Source organism: Symphalangus syndactylus, chromosome 22 (genome assembly GCF_028878055.3).
Source record: "Symphalangus syndactylus isolate Jambi chromosome 22, NHGRI_mSymSyn1-v2.1_pri, whole genome shotgun sequence".
Classification (NCBI taxonomy): Eukaryota; Metazoa; Chordata; class Mammalia; order Primates; family Hylobatidae; genus Symphalangus; species Symphalangus syndactylus.
The window spans coordinates 11,511,106-11,531,512 of record NC_072444.2 but is presented as its reverse complement, the minus strand read 5'-3'; the positions used below and the strand labels follow the sequence as shown (position 1 = coordinate 11,531,512).

General features: G+C 54.5%; 3 protein-coding genes across 4 annotated transcripts; 2 read left to right on the top strand and 1 right to left on the bottom strand.

Moving 5' to 3' along the window:
• Positions 1–125: 125 nt before the first annotated feature.
• On the top strand, positions 126–1,122 carry ZNF593 (zinc finger protein 593). Its single transcript, XM_055261794.2, has 3 exons — positions 126–433; positions 668–730; positions 825–1,122. Exons 1-3 carry the CDS (start codon positions 234–236, stop codon positions 964–966), a joined length of 405 nt encoding a protein of 134 aa, XP_055117769.1. The 5' UTR covers positions 126–233; the 3' UTR covers positions 967–1,122.
• Positions 1,123–1,209: 87 nt separating this feature from the next.
• Positions 1,210–20,266, top strand: CNKSR1 (connector enhancer of kinase suppressor of Ras 1). Of its 2 annotated transcripts, XM_055261792.2 has the most exons (22): positions 1,210–1,415; positions 7,684–8,166; positions 11,012–11,169; positions 11,274–11,455; positions 12,403–12,487; positions 12,904–12,945; positions 13,023–13,127; positions 13,737–13,796; positions 13,886–13,975; positions 14,269–14,370; positions 14,607–14,677; positions 14,750–14,823; positions 14,937–15,043; positions 15,121–15,148; positions 15,534–15,706; positions 17,554–17,627; positions 17,797–17,868; positions 18,618–18,691; positions 18,838–18,899; positions 18,994–19,093; positions 19,168–19,349; positions 19,666–20,266. In XM_055261792.2, exons 2-22 carry the CDS (start codon positions 8,115–8,117, stop codon positions 19,918–19,920), a joined length of 2,148 nt encoding a protein of 715 aa, XP_055117767.1. In that variant the 5' UTR covers positions 1,210–1,415; positions 7,684–8,114; the 3' UTR covers positions 19,921–20,266. The 2 variants fall into 2 exon arrangements, with proteins under 2 accessions (XP_055117767.1, XP_055117768.1); XM_055261793.2 differs by lacking the exon at positions 1,210–1,415 and having other exon boundaries at positions 7,368–8,166; positions 13,886–13,954.
• ZNF593OS (ZNF593 opposite strand) lies at positions 1,403–1,933 on the bottom strand. The gene is made up of 2 exons (XM_055261795.1): positions 1,861–1,933; positions 1,403–1,579 (listed from the first exon to the last, which is right to left on the bottom strand). Exons 1-2 carry the CDS (start codon positions 1,903–1,905, stop codon positions 1,433–1,435), a joined length of 192 nt encoding a protein of 63 aa, XP_055117770.1. The 5' UTR covers positions 1,906–1,933; the 3' UTR covers positions 1,403–1,432.
• Positions 20,267–20,407: the final 141 nt, after the last annotated feature.

Genomic DNA, 20,407 nt, shown 5'->3' with positions numbered 1-20,407 from the left:
CATGACCTTCGGTGGGCACACTTCTGGGGACCCGTCCTGAGCTCAGTCACTGACGTCGACGGCCGCCTGGCGGCGCTCGAGCCGCTGGCCGAGAGTGACGTCATCAGACGCGGTCCGGCCGAGCCTGCCTCGCCCCCCGGCGTGGCCTGACGTAGCTGATCAGCCCGGAAGCGCTCACACGTGTGCTCCCTGCCCTGCTCCTGGCCCCTGGGCCGGCCGGGCTCTTTCTGGCCATGGGTCGCTCTCGCCGGACAGGCGCACACCGAGTGCACTCTCTAGCCCGGCAGATGAAAGCGAAGCGGCGGCGGCCGGACCTGGATGAGATTCACCGCGAACTGCGGCCTCAGGGACCCGCACGGCCCCAGCCCAACCTAAACGCCGAGTTCGACCCCGACCTGCCAGGGGGCGGCCTGCACCGCTGTCTGGCCTGCGCGTGAGTCCCGGACGAGCCCGGCCTGGGGCGGAGGACGGTCCGCGGTACCGGCCGGGAGATGTGAAGTTCAAGCCCCAGGCCGCGCGGAGTCTTCTCTCTTGGGACCCGTGGGTCCGCCCGCCTCCCGTTTCTCAGACCCGGATCCTGGCGTCAGGGACAAGCTAGGGCTAGGGAGATAGGTGTACTTGGGAGACTATCACCTCCTCACTCTCCTTCTCACTTCCATCCCTGCAGGAGGTACTTCATCGATTCCGCCAACCTGAAGACCCACTTCCGATCCAAAGACCACAAGAAAAGGTATGAAGGAGTGAGGAGAGGATTGATGGATGGGTGCTCAGCAGATAGGACTCTCACCTGGTCAGCTCCCAACTCCTGTTTTTCTTTCTCCCAGGCTGAAGCAGCTGAGCGTCGAGCCCTACAGTCAGGAAGAGGCGGAGAGGGCAGCGGGTATGGGATCCTATGTGCCCCCCAGGCGGCTGGCAGTGCCCACAGAAGTGTCCACTGAGGTCCCTGAGATGGACACCTCTACCTGACATGGCCTGAAGATGCAGGGCAGAGGAATTGCCCATGGACAGTGACGCAAGAACTAGGCTGGGAGGGAGCGTGCCAATCCCTTTTGCCTCTGGGTTTGGGTAGCGGAGGGCTTCTTCTGAGTGCCCTGCCCCCAATAAAGGAACTGGACAAAGAGAGCTTGCCTCCAGCTCTAACTGCCAGGCCGCTGTCTCAAACTCCTGCCCTAGAAGGGCTTGTCTGCTACTTTCTGTGCACCAGGCCTGGGGTGTCCACTCCCCACTTGGTCTATCCCTGCCTTCCCTCTGAGGTCCTAGCATCTGAACTGGAGCACCCAGATGGAGGCCTGATGCAGTGTGGAGTGGCGGGAGTGGGATCAGATTACTCTGTCCTGCTTCCGATAGAGACTGATCCCTAGAAAAGAAGGCTGAGATTGCAGCCCCTTCCCAAGTTACCTACCCCCAGCACCCAGGTGAGAGTCTGTCTTCATTATGGGGCCCGTGGCACCCGCCGTTGCCCCACCATCTTCCAGACAGCATAGCAGGAGCCACCCAGCCCGAGGACAGCTAGCACTGTAGCCACAACTCCCGCCAGCAGACTCCGGGGCTCTGCCTTCAGCTCACCAGCTACCTGCATCTGGAGGTGCACAGAGGGTGTGCCTCAGGGGTCAGTTGAGACTGCCAGGAAGGTGGGGAGTGGGAAGGGGCTGAGTAGGTGTAGCTAGGGGAAGGAGACATGGACGCTGGTCCTGCCCTAGGGAGATTCCACCCCAATCCCTTTCGCCTCACTGCCCATCTGGGCCTGCCTGCTCAGGCGGCAGGGAACGTGACAGCCTGGCTGTTGGGGGTGTCAACACAGCTATGGTAGGGGGAGGAAGGGGTCAGTCATGCCAGAAACCATTGATCAGGGGTACTTACCTGTAGTACCCGGAAGTAACCAGGGGTCAGGCGTCGAAATCGCATGGTGGGCAGCACTGGTCTCCCTGGCGGCCTGTAGGGTGGGAGCAGACATGAAGACCAGTGGTCTTCATGACACCAAGAAGTGGAAACTAGGGTAGAGGGGTCTCTGACCTTCTATATACGCAAGACCCAAGCCCTCAGAGGATGCTCACGCGCGCCTGCCTGCCCAGGTCTGGCAGGGGGCGGAGCAACTGGACCTTTAAATCTGGTCCCTTCCCCCACTGCCTACCATCCTGCCAGCCTTAGGAGCAGCTGTCAAAAGAGATCAGCATCAGGCTTGAGCGGCACCTCCCCCACTCTCCGAGGAGGCGGGTCCGGGTAGGCAGGAGAGGCCTTGGCTGGCAGTGCTCAGGAGTCCCAGGCCTGGACCAGGTACTGGGCGGGCCTCCCTCAGCCCTGGTCCAGGCCCCATCCCTACCTCAGATGATTGGATGCCACCAATCAGCATTATCGAAGGAAGGATGTGTTATTAGCTCCCACAACAGTATGCCTTTTCCATTTGATTTCTGTGAAATCAACCACCCCTACCTCAAGGGAGGGCACATTTAACCCATTTTTTTTTTTTTTTTAAGACAGAGTCTCACTCTGTCACCCAGGCTTGAGTGCAGTGGCATGATCTCGGCTCACTGCAACCTCTGCCGCCCAGGTTCAAGCGATTCTCCTGCCTCAGCCTCCCGAGTAGCTGAAATTACAGGCACCTGCCACCGCGCCCGGCTAATTTTTGTATTTGTAGTAGAGACGGGGATTCACCATATTGGTCAGGCTGGTCTTGAACTCATGACCTCATGATCCCCCCCCCCCCACCTCGGCCTCCCAAAGTGTTGGGATTACAGGTGTGAGCCACTGTGCCTGGCCAATTTAACCCATTTTTTCAAGACAAAGTTTCTGCAGGGACTTCCCTGCCCTCAGCTTGAAACAATAATAAAAGCATATCTGCATATACCAATTAAGGAAGCTGCCCATGACACGTTAAAAATAGTAGTCATTGGGCCGGGCGCGGTGGCTCACGCCTGTAATCCCAGCACTTTGGGAGGCTGAGGCAGGCGGATCACGAGGTCAGGAGATCGAGACCATCTTGGCTAACATAGTGAAACCCCGTCTCTACTAAAAATACAAAAAATTAGCCAGGCGTGGTGGTGGGCGCCTGTAGTCCCAGCTACTCGGGAGGCTGAGGCAGGAGAATGGCGTGAACCCAGGAGGCGGAGCTTGCAGTGAGCCAAGATCGTGCCACTGCACTCCAGCCTGGGCGACAGAGCGAGACTCCGTCTCAAAAAAAAAAAAAAAAAAAAAAAATAGTAGTCATTGTTCTAAGCACTTGTATTATTTCATTTGCTATCGATTATCTCTTAAATGAAAAAGTATGGCTGGGCAGCACTTTGGGAGGCTGAGGCAGGCAGATGGCTTGAGCCCAGGAGTTCAAGACCAGCCTGGGCAACATAGTGAAACCTCATCTCTACTAAAAAAAAAAAAATTTAACCAGGCATGGTGGTGCATGCCTGTAGTCCCAGCTACTCAGGAGGCTGAGGTGGGAGGATCACTTGAGCCCAGGAGGTGGAGGCTGCAATGAGCTGAGGTTGCACCATTGCACTCCAGCCTGGGTGACAGAGCCAGACCCTGTCTCCAAAAAAAAAAAAAAAGAAAATACAATTTGCAGAATAGTATGTAGACTACCTGCAGATATAGAAAATAGAAGAATATCCCAAATTTAGTAGTGGCCCCCACTGGGGAACATAATAGAGACACGCTGGGAAAAGGGCACATCCTCCTTTCACTTAAACTATTACCTTTGAAATGTGTACAGCAAATATGTAGAACTTTATATTCATAAAGCTTTTCAAAATAGGCTGGGCATGGTGGCTCATGCCTGTAATCCCAGCACTTTGGGAGGCCGAGGTAGGTGAATCACTTGAGGTCAGGAGTTCGAGACCAGCCTGGCCAACATGGCAAAACCCTGTCTCTACTAAAAATAAAAAAATTTGCTGGGTGTGGTGGCACACACCCGTAACCCCAGCTACTTGGGAGATTGAGGCATGAGAATCACTTGAACCTGGAAGGGAGAGGTTGCAGTGAGCCAAGACTGTGCCACTGCACTCCAGCCTGGGCAGCAGAGCAAGACTCTCTCAAAAAAGAAACCAAAACCCTTTAAAATAGAAGTTGCCAGCTGGGCATGGTGGTTTATGCCTGTAATCCCAGCACTTTGAGAGGCCGAGGCAAGGAGATCACTTGAGGTCAGGAGTTTGAGACCAGCCTGGCCAACATGGTGAAACCCCATCTCTACTAAAAATACAGAATTAGCCGAGCATGGTGGCGCATGCCTGTAATCCCAGCTACTTGGGAGGCAGAGGCAGGAGAATAGCTTGAACCTGGGAGGCGGAGGTTGCAGTGAGCCAAGATCGTGCCATTGCACTCCAGCCTGGGCAACAAGAGCAAAGCTCCGTCTCAAAAAAATAAACAAAAATAAATAGAAGCTGCCACTTATTGTGTTCCTAACTGCCTAGCCCTCGCAGGTGCTGGGAGCATAGAGTAAAGGCACCGTGGTTCAGGGAGGAAAGGGGCTGGTTCTCACCTCTGGCGGCAGCTCAGGAAAGATATTTGATGAAATCAAGATCTGTCTACCGAACACTGATAAAGGCTCTATTAGAATTTACTGGACTTCCCCAGAGTGCCACAGGGAGGCTGCTGCATGAAGAGGCAAAAATGTTAAAGGAGGATGCAGCATGGAGTGTTCAAGGGACACAGACCTGAGGCAAAAGACAAAGCTGGAGACGGGCATTTTGCAAATTTGAAGCCAACTGGCTCACAAAATGAAAGAGGCCGTTAATACTAAGTGTGAAGGTGGGATGGCATCACCAGAGCTGGCCAAGTTCAGAGAAGCTGGAAATGTCAATTTGTATGTGACGTTATTAAATGATGACAACACACATACACTACATGGGCCAACCACGGGGGAAATTCAGACTTTGGGTCTCTGGGTTACAGGTAAGGTCGTGACAGGCTTTGATGACTGGGGGTGCTGCAGAAATTCTGAAGTAGGTGACGACAGGTAGCTCCTTCCCACAGAATTAAAGCAATAATATCTACGCCATGATACAGATTTCAAAGTACTTAATGTCATCACAGTGCTAAGGCCTAGGAATCCCCTTCTGGAGATGAAGAAACAGATTCAGAGAGCTGTAGAAGTTGGGCTGAGTCACATAGCAGTTGAGTGTGGAACGGATTTTATCTGATTCTTTTTTTTTTTTTAAGACAGAGTTTTGCTCTTGTTGCCCAGGTTGGAGTGCAATGGCGCAATCTCGGCTCACTGCAACCTCTGTCTCCGGGTTCAAGCAATTCTCCTGTCTCAGCCTTCTGAGTTGCTGGGATTACAGGTGCCCGCCACCAGGTCTGGCTAATTTTTTGGATTTTTAGTAGAGACAAGGTTTCGCCATGTTGGCCAGACTGGTCTCGAACTCCTGACCTCAGATGATCCACCTGCCTCGGCTTCCCAAAGTGCTGGGATTACAGGCGTGAGCCACCGCACCTGGCCTTTTTTTTCTGAGATGGAGTTTCACTTTTGTTGCCCAGGCTGGAGTGCAATGACGCGATCTTGGCTCACCTCTACCTCTACCTCATGGGTTCAAGCGATTCTTCTGCCTCAGCCTCCTGAGTACCTGGGATTACAGGCATGTGCCACCACACCCGGCTAATTTTGTATTTTTAGTAGAGATGGGGTTTCTCCATGTTGGTCAGGCTGGTCTCGAACTCCTGACCTCAGGTGATCCGCCCGCATAGGTCTCCCGAAGTGCTGGGATTACAGGCATGAGCCACCGCGCCCGGCTGATTTTATCTGATTCTAAAGTCCTGGGAGTCCCCTGACCTGAGATGATGATGATGAAAATGAACATTTACTATGTGTCAGATATTTTTCTAAGACGAAAGCTCTTACTCTGGGGTTCAGAATTCAGGGGATCCATAAACTTGGATGGGAAAAAATTATATTTTTATTTTTGCTAACCTCTAACCAAAATTTATCATTTCCTTCTATATGGATTGAAGTAGTAGCAGTATCTTTGGCTTAGTCACCAATAGAAATCACAGATATTTTCATATGAAATTGTAGTTATTGCAAGTATCTCAAAATATTTATGCTCAAATGATTTCAAAATCACAGTGGTTGTTAAACCACTGCTAAATTGTTCGTGAGCACCTTCTGTTTCAGATGCTCCTGTGATGTAGCCGCCATTAACTGGGCATCTCCAGGCCCAGCAGTGGTTCAGTGACCAAAGGGTGAATCTGCCTGTTCTGAGTAGGGCTTCTCCACTCTTCTGCATTCCCTGTCTTTAGTTGTTTGCTGATCAATATGTAAGAGGAGGGGAGTCAAAGACCACCCCACAGTTTAATGTTATTCAAGCTGGTCGACAATACACTGAGGTCATTAAAAAAGGAAAATTTAACTTTTGGCCAGTCTTGTTAATGTTAGTAAACACATAATATCATAAATTTCTGGTTTTATTTTTTTGAGATGGGGTCCTGCTATGTTGCCCAGGGTGGCTTTGACTCCTGGGCTTGAGTGATACTCCCCCGCTCAACCTCTCAACCTCTCGAGTAGCTGGGACTACAGTCGTGTGCCAGCCCTCCCCAGCTCCAAATTTGTTTTTTGTTTTTTGTGGGGTTTTTTTTGAGACGGAGTCTTGCTCTGTCGCCAGGCTGGAGTGCAGAGGTGCGATCTCAGCTCACTGCAACCTCCGCCTCCCAGGTTCAAGCGATTCTCCTGCCTCAGCCTCCTGAGTAGCTGTGACTACAGGCGTGCACCACCACACCCAGCTAATTTTTGTATTTTTAGGAGAGACGGGGTTTCACCATGTTGGGCAGGCTGGTTTCCATCTCTTGACCTCGTGATCTACCTGCCTTGGCCTTCCAAAGTGCTGGGATTACAGGCGTGAGCCACCATGCCCGACCAAATTTGTTTTTAAATATAGTTTTGATAATTGTTCTCATTGTAATCCTAAGCATTTTGTTTTGTGCATTTATTTATTTATAATACAGAGTTTTGCCCTGTTGCCCAGGCTGGAGTGCAGTGGCACAATCTTGGCTCACTGGAACCTCCACCGCCTGGGTTCAAGAGATTCTCCTGCCTCAGCCTCCTGAGTAGCTGGGATTACAGGCACCCACTACACCCAGTTCATTTTTTTTTTTTTTTTTTTTTTGAGACGGAGTCTCGCTCTGTCGCCCAGGCTGGAGTAGAGTGGCACGATCTCGGCTCACTGCAAGCTCCGCCTCCTGGGTTCACGCCATTCTCCTGCCTCAGCCTCTCCGAGTAGCTGGGACCACAGGCGCCCGCCACCACGCCCGGCTAATTTTTTTTTTGTATTTTTAGTAGATACGGGGTTTCACCGTGGTCTTGATCTCCTGACCTCGTGATCCGCCCGCCTCGGCCTCCCAAAGTGCTGGGATTACAAGCGTGAGCCACCGCGCCCGGCCCCAGTTCATTTTTTGTATATTTAGTAGAGACGGTGTTTCACCATGTTGGCCAGGCTGGTCTTGAACTCCTGACCTCAAGTGATCCGCCCACCTCAGCCTCCCAAAGTGCTGGGATTACAGGCGAGAGCCACCATGCCCGGCCTGTTTTATGCCTTTATAAGCAGCTATTCTAAGAAAGCGTTCACAGGCCTCACCAGATGCCAGAGTCCATACTGCAAAATCCAAGGGAGGCTAAACACCCCAGTTCTAAATGTTTTCAAGCCATTCAGATACTGTGCACAGCTGCCCTTTGAAGTACGGTCTATTATATCTCTTTTACAGACCCAGAAACTGAGGCGCAGAAGTTAGGATCAGCCCCAGGTCACACAGCTAACAAGAGCTGGCCTAGGCATCCAGGGACCCGGCCCCCTAAGCCTCTGTGCTTTGCTACTGAGCTTAGCGCTCCTCTTGTGGCTTTTTCTTGAGGAGCACAAGGGTCAGGGTCCCACCCCTCGATATGAGGCCAGTGGCACTGCCCCCAGCAGGCGCGAGATGCCAGAGCCCTAGGATGCCTGAAGGGCCAGGCAGGAGGCGGATGGGCGTGGGCCAATGGCTGTCGCAGCGCCTCACCTCGCTGTCTGTGTGAGCCCAGGTATGCAGTAGGCTCCGCCCAGGACCCAGCCCGGCCCCTCCTCAGGCCTGGGCTCTGGGAGCGGAAATTCCGGCGACAGCGGGGCAAAACAGGAGCTGATTCAAGCAGGCAGCGCTGGGCCATGGAACCGGTAGAGACCTGGACCCCCGGAAAGGTGGCAACTTGGCTGAGAGGTGGGTGGGGCCGGGGTAGAGTTGGGCTTAAAGGGGACTAGGTGTGGTGTCCCACCGGGAAGGGGGAGGAGAGGAAAAGGAAAAAGAACCTGCGGACTGGGTGCGGTGGCTCACACCTGTAATCCCAGCACTTTGGGAGGCCAAGGTGAGTGGGTCACCTGAGGTCAGGAGTTTGAGACCAGCCTGGTTAACATGGTGAAACCCCATTTCTACTAAAAATACAAAAATTATCTGGGGGTGGTGGCAGGTGCCTATAATCCCAGCTACTTGGGAGGCTGAGGCAGGAGAATCGCGTGAACCCAGGAGGCAGAGGTTACAGTGAGCCGAGATTGTATGGCTGCACTCCAGCCTGGGCGACAGAGCGAGATTCATCTCAAAAGAAAAAAAAAACAACCTGTGGGCTCTGTCAGTCGGTCAGTCAGTCAACAAGTATTTACAGAGCACCTACCATGTTCCAGGTACTGTGCTGGGCGGAGAGACAGGTGAGATGACCCCGGGGGGCCCAAGGACCCAGAAGGGGTCCCCTCATCGTGGCAGCAGCCCAAGAGGCCTCTAGGGTGGTAATGGGGAGGCGGTGTCATGAAAACAGGAGGGAGGCCTGGCAGGCCCACGCCCGCTGTATCTCCATCTTCTCTGGCCCCAGGGTCAGTGGGCTGTTGTTAAATCCATTTCTTAGAGTCAGAAACTGACACACAGAGCCAGGAAGTGATTTGCTCAGTCTCTGGTGTCTTTTTCCCCACTCCACACCCTGAGCTCCTAGTGAGAGAAGCAGAAGCCCTAGGCCAGACTCAAGAGGTTGACACAGCCCCACTCTGGGGCTCCTATCCAAGGGGCAAGGTGCTGTCCAGTCTCAGCGAGCCCAGACAGATGGGAAGCAACACACCCCACAGGCAGACTCAGAGAAGGAAGGGCCTCCCGACACGCAGTGCGGCCAGGAGCAGGCAGTCGGGACACCCCTCCCAGAGTGGGGAGCTGGAGCGCACTAGAGACAGGCTCAGGAGGACCAGCCCTGGTGAGGGCAGGAATTCAGGGCTGGGTTCAGACTCCCAGGCTGGATTCCAGGCCCACCCCCACCGCTTGCCAGCTCTGTGACCATAGGTCTCAGTTTTTCTGTCCATCAAATGGGAAAGGCAACTCTGACCTTATGAAGTGGACAAAGTGAGACAATCTGACATGGTTCATTTGTAGCTCAATGCGTGGGTCTATTGGGAGGGCACCAGCCCAATACAGTCACCGTGCAGGAAGGAGGTGGCTCAGGGGCCCATAGCCAGGGAGTGAGAGGTTCATGAACTCCCAGTCCAGTGCTCTGAATGTGACACAGGGAACACACACACACAACCCCCATTGAAGGAGCCTGGCTCAGGAGGGGAAGAATTCCTTCGAAGAGTGAGCAAGCTACTTAACCTCTGTGTCAGTTTCCCATCTGTAAACAGGATAATGATAGTCTTTACCTCCTAGAAATGCAGTGAGAATCAAATGTGTTACTATGTGTAAAGCTCTTATAGATTCGCATAGCACATAGTAAGCCCTCAGTAGACACTTTTCTTATTTTTGAGTGCCTACCTTGTCCAGGCACAGGCCGGGGGTTAGAGACAAATGGTTATCTAAGGCCTGACCTTTGAAGAGCCTGTGATAAGATGGGAAAGACCGATGGATGGTCAAGTGCAGGGGTTTCTGGAGGCTCAGGGGCAGTGGGAACAAGAGGAGAGCCCTGCATCCCACTCAGCCTGGGAAGTTACGGAAGGCTTCCTGGAGGAAGTTAGATGAAAAAGGAAGTGAAGGAGCTAGAAGCGCAACGCCAGCAGGAGGAATAGCACTTGCAGACGCTGAGGTAAAAGGGTGTTCCAGGAGCTGCTAGGAATTAGCTCTGTGCATCTGAAGTGTTGAGTTTGGGGGGCTCTTCAGGATATGATGCTGGAAGGGAAGTGGTAGCCTAATCATACAGGGCCTGTAGGTCATGGTAAAGTCTGGCAATAATAATATGATGGCTATTATTGACTGTCTCCCACGAACCAGACAATGGCCAAGGCCTTGACATATGCCATGTCATTCAATACACACGTGATTAGAAGGTAGGTACTTTTATTATTCCCACGTTACAGGTGAGAAAACTGAGGCACAGAGCAGAGCTATTACTTGCTCAGGTGTTCACAGTGTCTCAGTGACTCCATAGCCTCTTGTTCTTATCCCCTGTATCATTAGTTCTCAAACTTAAGGGAGCATCACAATCACCTGCAGGATTCATTAAACTACAAACTGCTGGCTGGGCGTCGTGGCTCACACCTGTAATTCTAGCACTTTGAGAGACTGAGGCAAATTGCTTGAGCCCAGGAGTTCAAGACTAGCCCGGGCAACATAGTGAAACCCCATCTCTGCAAAAAATACAACAATCAGCTGGGTGTGGTGGTGTGTGCCTGTAGTCCCAGCTACTTGGGAGGCTGAGGTGGGAGGATGGATTGAGCCTAGGAGGTCAAGGTTGTAGTGAGCCGTGACTGTGTCTCAAGACCCTGTCTCAAAAAAAAAAAAAAAAAAAAAAACTGCTGGGCCCCAACCTCAGAGTTTCTGATTCAGCAGGTGTGGGGTGAGGCCTGATCATTTGCATTTCTAACAAGTTCTCCGGTGAGTCTGCTGCTGCTGGTCTGGGGGCCACTTTTGAGAGCCCATGTCCTATACTTTCCTGCTCCTCAACTCAGTGGCCTCATCTGTGAAATGGGGAGAACAGCCTGGGTGTCAGAGTTGTCATTAGGGTTAGACTAGAGGGAAAAGAGCTTTGCAGGCGTGAAGAACCAGGCCAAAATGTCCTGACACCTCTGCTTCCCCGAGCTGACCCTTGCTCTCCCTCCAGGTCTTGACGACTCCCTGCAGGACTATCCCTTTGAGGACTGGCAGCTGCCTGGCAAGAACCTGCTCCAGCTTTGCCCCCGAAGCCTCGAGGCTCTAGCTGTGCGGTCTCTGGGACACCAGGAGCTCATCCTGGGTGGGGTGGAACAGCTCCAGGCCCTGGTGAGTGAATGCTGGTCACACTGGCTGCAGCTTCCACCAACCTGGGGGGTGTGATGGGGGGCTGGCTGCTGCCAGAAAGGTGACTTGCCCTCTTTCTGGCACAGAGCTCCAGGCTACAGACAGAGAACCTGCAAAGCCTGACAGAGGGACTGCTGGGGGCAACCCATGACTTCCAGAGCATAGTCCAAGGCCGCCTGGGGGACTGTGCCAAGACCCCTATTGATGTCCTCTGTGCGGCTGCGGAGCTGGTGCGTGAAGCTGACGCCCTCCTCTTCTGGCTCAGCAGGTACCCGGGTTGAGGAGACGAGTGAGGGACTCTTGTCATCCTTGGCCTCCTTCAGGGCGTGGGAGAGAAAAACAGAGCTTGGCTCTTGTTCAGATATGGTGAACCAGGCGTGGTGGCTCACGTCTGTAATCCCAGCACTTTGGGAGGCCGAAGCGGGCAGATCACTTGAGGTCAGGAGTTCGAGACTAGCCTGGCCAACATGGTGAAACCCTATCTTTACCAAAAATATACAAAATTAGCCAGCTGTGGTGGTGCGCACCTGTAATCCCAGCTACTGGGGAGGCTGAGGCAGGAGAATCACCGGAACCTGGGAGGTGGAGGTTCCAGTGAGCCGAGATCATGCCACTGTACTCCAGCCTGGGCAACAGAGTGAGACTCCCTCTCAAAAGAAAAAAAAAAAAAAGATATGGCGGAGCAGGGCAAAGGGATTAATCCACCTGTGCAGGGGCACAGGGATGCCTGAGCTCCCACCCCACCCTCCAGCTTGTAATAATCAGTCTCATCAACAACCACTGAATGGAGAGCCTCCCCAACCCTGTGCACTGGCTGCTGCTTGTCCTACAGACCCCACCTCAAATGTCATCTCCTCGGAGAAGCTTTCCCTGTTGTACACTCTCAAAGCTATACTATTAATAAGTAATAAATAATAACTTATTATGAACTCATTATCCAATGTTTCGTGATACTCATTACAGCCAAAGTTAAATTGATATTGATGTATGATGTCTTTAATGTCTGTTTCCCCAGCGCCTAGAACAGGGCTTGGCATGTGGTAGGCACATGACAAATAAGTCCTGTGCTAATCTCTTTAGATGTCTCAATCATCTCCTTTACTCTAAACCAAAACCCATCAGGGCAGGTATTATCCCCAAGTCTCTGAGGTGAGTAATTGGCTCTGAGTGGTTAAGCATAGTCCCTTAACCACTGTGCCATTCTTCCCCTGCCAGGTACCTCTTCTCCCACTTAAATGACTTCTCGGCATGCCAGGAGGTCCGGGACTTGTTAGAGGAGCTGAGCCAGGTCTTGCATGAGGTAGGAGAACCAAGGGCCAGGCTTGGCCCATGCCCTAGAGACCAAGCTGGGCTAGAGCTTTTTATAACCTGTGAATCAGCCCAGGATCGGGTATGAGGATTGAGACGGGCGAGAAAGGAGGAGAGGAGGCCCTGCCACTGGGTATGGGACGATGGGGCCTGGGGTCCCCTAGCTGGCAGGGGAATTTTGACACTCAGGACAGGGAAGGAGGGGACGGCATATGTGGTGACTTCTGGGGGCCTCGTATCAGGGAAACGAGCCCTCTGGTTAAAACGCTGAGGCCCTGTGGTTCTGGGCAGGGGGCCAGTGTAGTGAAGGCAGGGAGGGACTGTAGGGAATCCCACCCTGCCCCCAAGAGAAGGCAGTCCCCCATGGCCCTTGCTCAGGGGAGGCCCCTGCTCTCATTCTGCTTCCAGGATGGTCCAGCAGCTGAGAAGGAGGACACAGTCCTGAGGATCGTGAGTCTGTGGGGTGGGAAGGGAGTGGGGGTAGGGGCGATCAGGCTCAGGCTACACAGCCCGCTCCCCTCCCCCAGTGCAGCCACGTGGCTGGGATCTGCCACAACATCCTGGTCTGCTGCCCCAAGGAGCTGCTGGAGCAGAGGGCTGTGCTCGAGCAGGTGCAGCTGGACAGTCCATTGGTGAGCCCTGCCCTCCCACCTCTCACTTCTGACCCCTTGGCAGCCTTGTCTGGGCCCTGAAATAGGGTCCAGGATGCCGCAGAGCCCTGTGCTGCCGTGGCTGGAAAGCCTTCTTTGTAGAGATACTAAAATGGAGGCCCAGAGGCTTGGCCAGGATCTCCCATTGCTCTGCACCTCCCCAGTCCTGAGGGGCCACACGGGTGTGGCCTCAGGTAGTGTGTTCCAGCCTTGGGATGGAGACAGGCAGGGGCTTGCGGGCAGTTAGGAGAAAGGGAAAGGATGTGACCTTTCTTGGTTTAATCTTTGACCAGTGGGGAAGACCAGAGCCCTATCCCTGCCCTGTCCCTGCTTGTCCCTTTAGGAACATTGCTGAGAAGCTGGTACCTCAGAAATCAGGGTCTCCAGCTTCCCTCTGGCTCTTAGCAGAGGAGAAGGCAGAGGCCCACAGGCGTAGCAAGTCCAAAGTCACACAGCAAGTCTGGGCAGGAGCAGCTTGGGGTCAGCTCTTGCCACAGTTCCACCCACCGTAGAGGCCTGGTCTGGCGGGGGTCCTGCCTATTGGCCCTGTTGCCCCCCAGCCCCCGGTGACTACAGCCTCTGCCTCTGCAGGGCCTAGAAATTCACACCACCAGCAATTGCCAGCACTTTGTGTCCCAAGTGGACACCCAGGTGAGAGCCCCACACCATTCTCAGCCGCCCACCCCCGAGGCCTCTCACCTACAAGCCAGGCCAACCTCAGGCCCCATTCCCCACGCCAGGTTCCCACTGACTCCCGACTGCAGATCCAGCCTGGAGACGAGGTTGTCCAGATCAACGGGCAGGTGGTGGTGCGTGAGGAGAGGGACGTGGTAGGAGGTGAAGGGGTCACCGAGTGGAACCCAAGTCTGGTGGGTGGGGAGGCACCCAAGGGTTCTGACCAGGGTTGTGGGAGCTGCCTTCCAGGAGATGAGCCAGCTAAGTCTGGTGAGAGCATCCTCTGCCGAGCCCAGGTGACGGGGCCCATGGAAGCTCCCAGGAGGCTGCATGAGGGGCAGGCAGAAGTGGGAGGCTGAGAGAGAGCTCCCGGCACGAGGGTGAGAGTTGGCGGTTGCTTCAGAGCCTCCTGCCCGGGTTGATGCCAGCCAGTGTTTCTGTCCCCCAGGTGGGATGGCCCCGTAAGAACATGGTGAGGGAGCTGCTGCAGGAGCCAGCCGGACTCAGCTTAGTGCTGAAGAAGATCCCGATACCAGAGACTCCCCCACAGGTACCTTTCTCTGCTGCCCCCCGACCTGCCTTCAGACCCCCCCCGACAGGTACCTGCCCCCACCACCCCCACACCTGCCTTCAGACCCCCCCACAGGTACCTTCCTCTGCCACGCCCCCCTAGCTGCCTTCAGACCCCCCCACAGGTACCTGCTCCTGCTGCTCCCCTACCCCTGTTGCCCCCCAACCTGCTTTCAGACCCCTGTCTCCATCGCTTTGTTCCTGGTTGTTCCCCAGACGCCCCCTCAGGTCCTGGACTCCCCGCACCAGAGGAGCCCATCACTGTCTCTGGCCCCACTGTCTCCCAGGTAACAGGCTCTGTCCAGGTGTGTCTTGGTGGGGAGACCGTGGGCTCATCCCATCCCCCTTGCCCTCCCCAGGGCCCCATCTGAAGACGTCTTTGCCTTTGACCTGTCTTCAAACCCCAGTCCCGGACCCGGCCCTGCCTGGACAGGTAGTCTCAAAGCTCCATGGATGCCCCGAACACGGCATCTGGGCACCCAGTTCTGACCCCAAGCCTGGGACTAGGCTCATAGACTTTTCGTCTCTCTCCTCCCTCCCTGACAGACTCTGCCTCCCTTGGCCCTGAGCCCCCGCCCATCCCCTCGGAACCCCCAGCCATACTCCCAGCAGGGGTAGCAGGGACTCCAGGGCTCCCTGAATCCTCTGACAAGGTAAGCTCAGGGGCTTAGCAAGGAGGTGGGTGAGTCTGGACCTAGATCCTTCTCTCACCCTTCTGCTGTCCTTTCAGAGTCCTGTTGGTCGGAAGAAATCAAAAGGTATGAGGTGCGCTGGACTAGGTGGGGGTCCCCCTGTTTGAGGAGCTGTTAAAAATCTTTACATGCTGGGCAAGGCCACCCCCATCCTTCCCACACAGCCTCTCCTGGAAACAGCTCTGTTTCTGGGGTCAGACAGAGCTGTGCTCCCAGTCTGGGCCTCTCACCAGCTCTGTGACTTTGAGCAAACAGGTTAGCCTCTAGTCTTCGGTTTGCTCATCTCTAAAATAAGAAGGGTCATCCTACCTCAGAGATGACACATGTAGCATTCTGAGCAGAGTGTGGGTTCAGAGATCTCACTTGGGGATGCTCGTGGAAGGCAGGGAGCAGGTTTAGCGGGGGCACCTTGCCAGCCCCTCACTGCCCAGCTTGTGCTGTGCTGCTACAGGCCTGGCGACCCGGCTGAGCCGCCGGCGGGTGTCATGCCGTGAGCTGGGCCGGCCAGACTGTGACGGCTGGCTCCTGTTGCGAAAGGCACCGGGCGGCTTCATGGGCCCGCGCTGGCGCCGCTGCTGGTTTGTGCTCAAGGGACACACGCTCTACTGGTACCGCCAGCCCCAGGTAAGACCCCATACACATAAACGGGTAGGCAAGTGAGTCACTTCCAGGCCTCGATTCTCATCTGTATTCTATCATCCACTTTTATTCCTGATCCAAGGCTTTGATGTTCCCATCTGTAAAATGGGGACTTTATTCAGAGAGAAATGAGTTAATATATGTATAAAAGCAGTTCGGAAAAGGTATCACAGGAGGTATAGAGAAAAATCTTTTTTTTTTTTTTTTTTGAGACAAAGTCTCGCTCTGTTGCCCAGCCTGGAGTGCAGTGGCATCATCTCGGCTCACTGCAAGCTCCGCCTCCCGGGTTCACGCCATTCTCCTGCCTCAGTCTCCCGAGTAGCTGGGACTACAGGCGCCCGCCACAACGCCCGGCATATTTTTTGTATTTTTAGTAGAGACAGGGTTTCACCGTGTTAGCCAGGATGGTCTCGATCTGACCTCATGATCCGCCTGCCTCGGCCTCCCAAAGTGCTGGGATTACAGGCGTGAGCCACGGCGCCCGGCCCCGAAAAATCTGGGCAACATAGCAAGATGGGGTCTTGCTATGTTGCCCAGGCTTGTCTCAAACTCCTGGGCTCAAGTGTTCTGCCTGCTTCAGCCCCCCAGAGTGCTGGGATCATAGGCGTGAGCCACCACATCTGGCTGAAAAATCACTTCTATTCTGCCCACTTCTCCTTATCCTTCTGATAGTCTGTCCATCCCAATGATGGGCCATTCATTTACTCGTTTATTCATTCAGTATTCAGGTGCCTACTGTGAACCCAGCTCTAGGCTGGGCACTGTGGACACAGAGAAGAGTTGGATGGTCTTTGCTTCTCCAGAACTTAGAGGCTAGTAGGGGAGAGGGATGAATACACACTCAAGGACAATGTAGGGACCGTGTGCTAAGATAAAGGGAAAGCCCAGGGGATATGTGGGAGCACAGCAGAGGTGTCCAGTCCATCCTGAGGAGTCCAGATGCCCCCTGACAACGCAATACCTGGCAGTTAGTTGCATGGGAAGGGAAAAGAAAACCAGGAAGAGAAAGCAGCATTCAGAAAGCTCAGCGGTACGAAGCAGTTTGGTTTGTGTCTCCTGAAGGAACAAATGCATGAGCAGGCTCTTCTCATTTGGTTTTTTGGTTTTTGTTTTTGAGACAGAGTCTTGCTTTGTCACCCAGGCTGGAGGGCAGTGGCATGATCTCAGCTCACTACAGCCTCAGCCTCCCAGGTTCAAGCGATCCTCCTGCTTCAGCCTCCTGAGTAGCTGGGACTACAGGCACATGCCACCATGCCTAGCTAAGTTTTTTGTTTGTTTGTTTTGTTTTGTTTGAGATGGAGTCTCGTTCTGTTGCCCAGGCTGGAGCGCAGTGGCACAATCACGGCTCATGGCAACCTCTTCCTCCCGGGTTCAAGCAATTCTCCTACCTCAGCCTCCCGAGTAGCTGGGATTACAGGCACCTGCCACCATGCCTGGCTAATTTTTTGTATTTTTAGTAAAGATGGGGTTTCACCATGTTGGCCAGGCTGATCTCGAACTCCTGACCTCGTGATCTGCCCACCTTAGCCTCCCAAAGTGCTGGGATTGCAGGCATGAGCCACCATGCCCGGCCTTCAGGCTCCTCTTTTCTTTGGCTGTTTCTCTGATATCTTTGTCTCCCCTTTCCTGGTTTAGAGGCATCCTTTGGCCACATCTCCTACCCTGACCCCAGATTCCAGCCCTGAGTTCCAGAAACAGAGAGACTTGTTAGAGAGCCCAGGAGATGCCTTCTCCTCTCCACAACCTTCAGGAGCCCGAGGGGTAACTAGGAGCTGACTGGGCCTTGAGGGTATTGGGGTTCCAACCTGACCCTCATGCTGTGATCCCCCCAGGATGAGAAGGCTGAGGGCCTCATCAATGTCTCCAACTATAGTCTGGAAAGTGGACATGATCAGAAGAAGAAATAGTTAAGTCTTGGGGTGTGATGGGCTGGGGGATGGAGACAGAAAGGGAGAGGAAGGGTGACGGGGTAGCAGTGGGAGGTGTGGCAAGTGGCTGGGGCGCCCAGAATCTAGCCTCTCTGGGCTGTGGGTGGGCACGCCCAGGCTGAGTGATGCTCCTCCACTCCCTGGCAGTGTGTTTCAGCTCACCCATGACGTGTACAAACCCTTCATCTTCGCTGCTGATACCCTGACAGATCTGAGCATGTGAGTGCCACCTCCCTCAGCCCCTCCCCTCCTATGATTCCCAAACTCTGTGAGCTTGGGAGCCTGCGCTCAGGAGCCTGGAGACGCAATCCCAGCTCTCTCAGAGTGGTTGGTCAAGATACTCACTTCTCTTTCTCTCTCTTTTTTTTTTTTTTGAGACAGAGTCTCACTATGTCGCCCAGGCTGGAGTGCAGTGGCGCCATCTTGGCTCACTACAACCTCCGCCTCCTGGGTTCAAGTGATTCTCCTGCCTCAGCTTCCTAGGTAGCTGAGACTACAGGTGCCTACCATCATACCCGGCTAATTTTTGTATTTTTAGTAGAGAGGGGGTTTCACTATGTTGGCCAGGCTGGTCTTGAACTCCTGACCTTGTGATCCACCCGCCTCGGCCTCCCAAAGTGCTGGGATTACAGGTGTGAGCCACTGCACCCGGCATCTCTCTCTTTTTTTTAATTAAAAAGTTTTGTGGGGAGATGGGTTTGCCCTAGCTGGTCTCAAGCACTTGGCCTCAAGCAATCCTCCTGCTTCAGCTTCCCAAAGTGCTGGGGTGACAGACGCGAGCCACCGCATGCAGCCAGTACTCACTTCTCTAAGCCTCAGTTTCATCATCTGTAAAATGGGTGACTAGGAGTTCATCCCTCTCAGAGTTGCTCTGAGGATCATTAGAAGATGATGTGGGTAAAAAGCCCCCAGCATACAAGAGGGCCCCGGTGAATGGAAACCCTGTGGGACCTGCTTGCTCTCCATAGGTGGGTGCGTCGTCTCATCACCTGCATCTCCAAGTACCAGTCTCCAGGCCGGGCCCCCCCGCCCCGAGAGGAAGGTAGGTGTCTCACAGGGTTGAGTGGGAGGAAACCTCACCTGAGCCTCTGCCTTTCCTGGGATGGGGGCTGGGAACTCAAATGCCCTAGGCCACTCCCTGGCCTCCCAAAACCCTGTGGGTTCCCCAACTGCTCCTCCTCACCCCAGACTGCTACAGTGAGACCGAAGCAGAAGACCCGGATGATGAGGCTGGGTCCTGCTCAGCCTCGGTGAGTAGGGGGCTGCCGGGGGTAGGAGGTGGGGGTAAACAGCAGGGCGTGGAGCTCAGACAGAGACCCTCTGTGCTTCCCACCCTGCCTGCAGCCCAGCCCTGCTCAAGCTGGGAGTCCCCTCCATGGAGACACATCACCTGCAGCCACCCCCACACAGCGCAGCCCACGGACCTCCTTTGGCTCTCTGACAGGTGCTGGGCTGGAGTTGGGAGCTGGGCTGGGGGCTGGGGTGGGCACATCCTCATCCTGCTCCTCCCTCCCGCAGACAGCAGTGAAGAGGCACTGGAAGGAATGGTACGGGGGCTGAGGCAGGGTGGCGTGTCCCTCCTAGGCCAGCCACAGCCCCTGACCCAGGAACAGTGGCGGAGCTCTTTCATGCGGCGCAACCGAGACCCTCAGCTGAATGAGCGAGTGCACCGTGTGCGGGCGCTACAGAGCACACTCAAGGTCAGCCGGGGGCTCTGGGCACAGCAAGGGACTAGGCTCTGGGCTTCAGGCTTTGGTTTGCGGCTCTCACCTCCACCCTGGGCACCAGACTCCAGACTCAGCTCCGGACTCTGGGCTTAGCAGCTGACAGTGGGCTCAGCTGTGGACTGGGCCAGGCTCTGCGTTCCGAGTGGGGATTTGAGTCTCACCTAGGCTCCTCGTGCCACGCTGGCCAGGTGCTGGCTTCTAGGCACCGGACTCCAGAGTGAAGTCTGGCCTCGGGCTCTGCCCACTTCCCTGGGTGATCATGGTCCCTTAGCCCCTCCTCTCCACACAGGCAAAGCTGCAGGAGCTGCAGGTCCTAGAAGAAGTGCTGGGTGACCCTGAGCTGACAGGAGAGAAGTTCCGCCAGTGGAAGGAGCAGAACCAGGAGCTGTACTCAGAGGGCCTGGGGGCCTGGGGAGTGGCACAGGCTGAAGGCAGCTCCCACATCTTGACCTCTGACTCCAGAGAACAGTCCCCCCACTCACTGCCCTCTGACCCTGAAGAGCACTCCCATCTCTGCCCCCTGACCTCAGAGAGTAACCTCTGACCTTCTGACCTCTGACCCTGGCTAGCACTCTAGCTCCTGACCTTTGATCCGAGGGCCACCTCAACCCCAGCTTCTGACGTGTCCAGGACAGAGCATCCCTGGATTCTGTTCAGGGTGGGAAGTAGTACTGCTAGTCATGGTCTCACCCCGAGCTGACCTGTCTGCCTGGGCTTTGTGCCACCCTCTCCCTTGCCAAAGAAGAAACTCTCCCACCCCATCCTCCCATCCCTGGGGTCACAGCCCTGCCTCTCCAGTTCCTTGGCACTTCTCCCCCAAACCAGGTCTGTACAGGTGTTCTTTATTTTACATGAGGGCTACTTTCCAACCAAATAAAATCAATTTTTCTAAAAATGGGATCTTTACTTCCATATTCAAATTGGAAATCTGCCCCCCTTGTGGGGACTGGGGTGAGTGCTCTTGGCCAGAGGGTGGGTGATGGACCCTTTGTGCAGCCTGTTGGCCTAGGCTCTGTACCCGAGCTCCAAGC

Bases quoted from the DNA above. Each gene is read 5' to 3' on its own strand.
- ZNF593OS (XM_055261795.1), bottom strand. From the start codon at position 1,905: ATGCGATTTCGACGCCTGACCCCTGGTTACTTCCGGGTACTACAG. The intron at 1,580-1,860 runs GTAAGTACCCCT...GTGCACCTCCAG, and splicing joins GTTACTTCCGGGTACTACAG to ATGCAGGTAGCTGGTGAGCT.
- CNKSR1 (XM_055261792.2), top strand. From the start codon at position 8,115: ATGGAACCGGTAGAGACCTGGACCCCCGGAAAGGTGGCAACTTGGCTG. The intron at 13,128-13,736 runs GTGAGCCCTGCC...CTGCCTCTGCAG, and splicing joins TGCAGCTGGACAGTCCATTG to GGCCTAGAAATTCACACCAC. The intron at 19,350-19,665 runs GTCAGCCGGGGG...CTCTCCACACAG, and splicing joins CGCTACAGAGCACACTCAAG to GCAAAGCTGCAGGAGCTGCA.
- ZNF593 (XM_055261794.2), top strand. From the start codon at position 234: ATGGGTCGCTCTCGCCGGACAGGCGCACACCGAGTGCACTCTCTAGCC. The intron at 434-667 runs GTGAGTCCCGGA...CCATCCCTGCAG, and splicing joins CACCGCTGTCTGGCCTGCGC to GAGGTACTTCATCGATTCCG. The intron at 731-824 runs GTATGAAGGAGT...TCTTTCTCCCAG, and splicing joins TCCAAAGACCACAAGAAAAG to GCTGAAGCAGCTGAGCGTCG.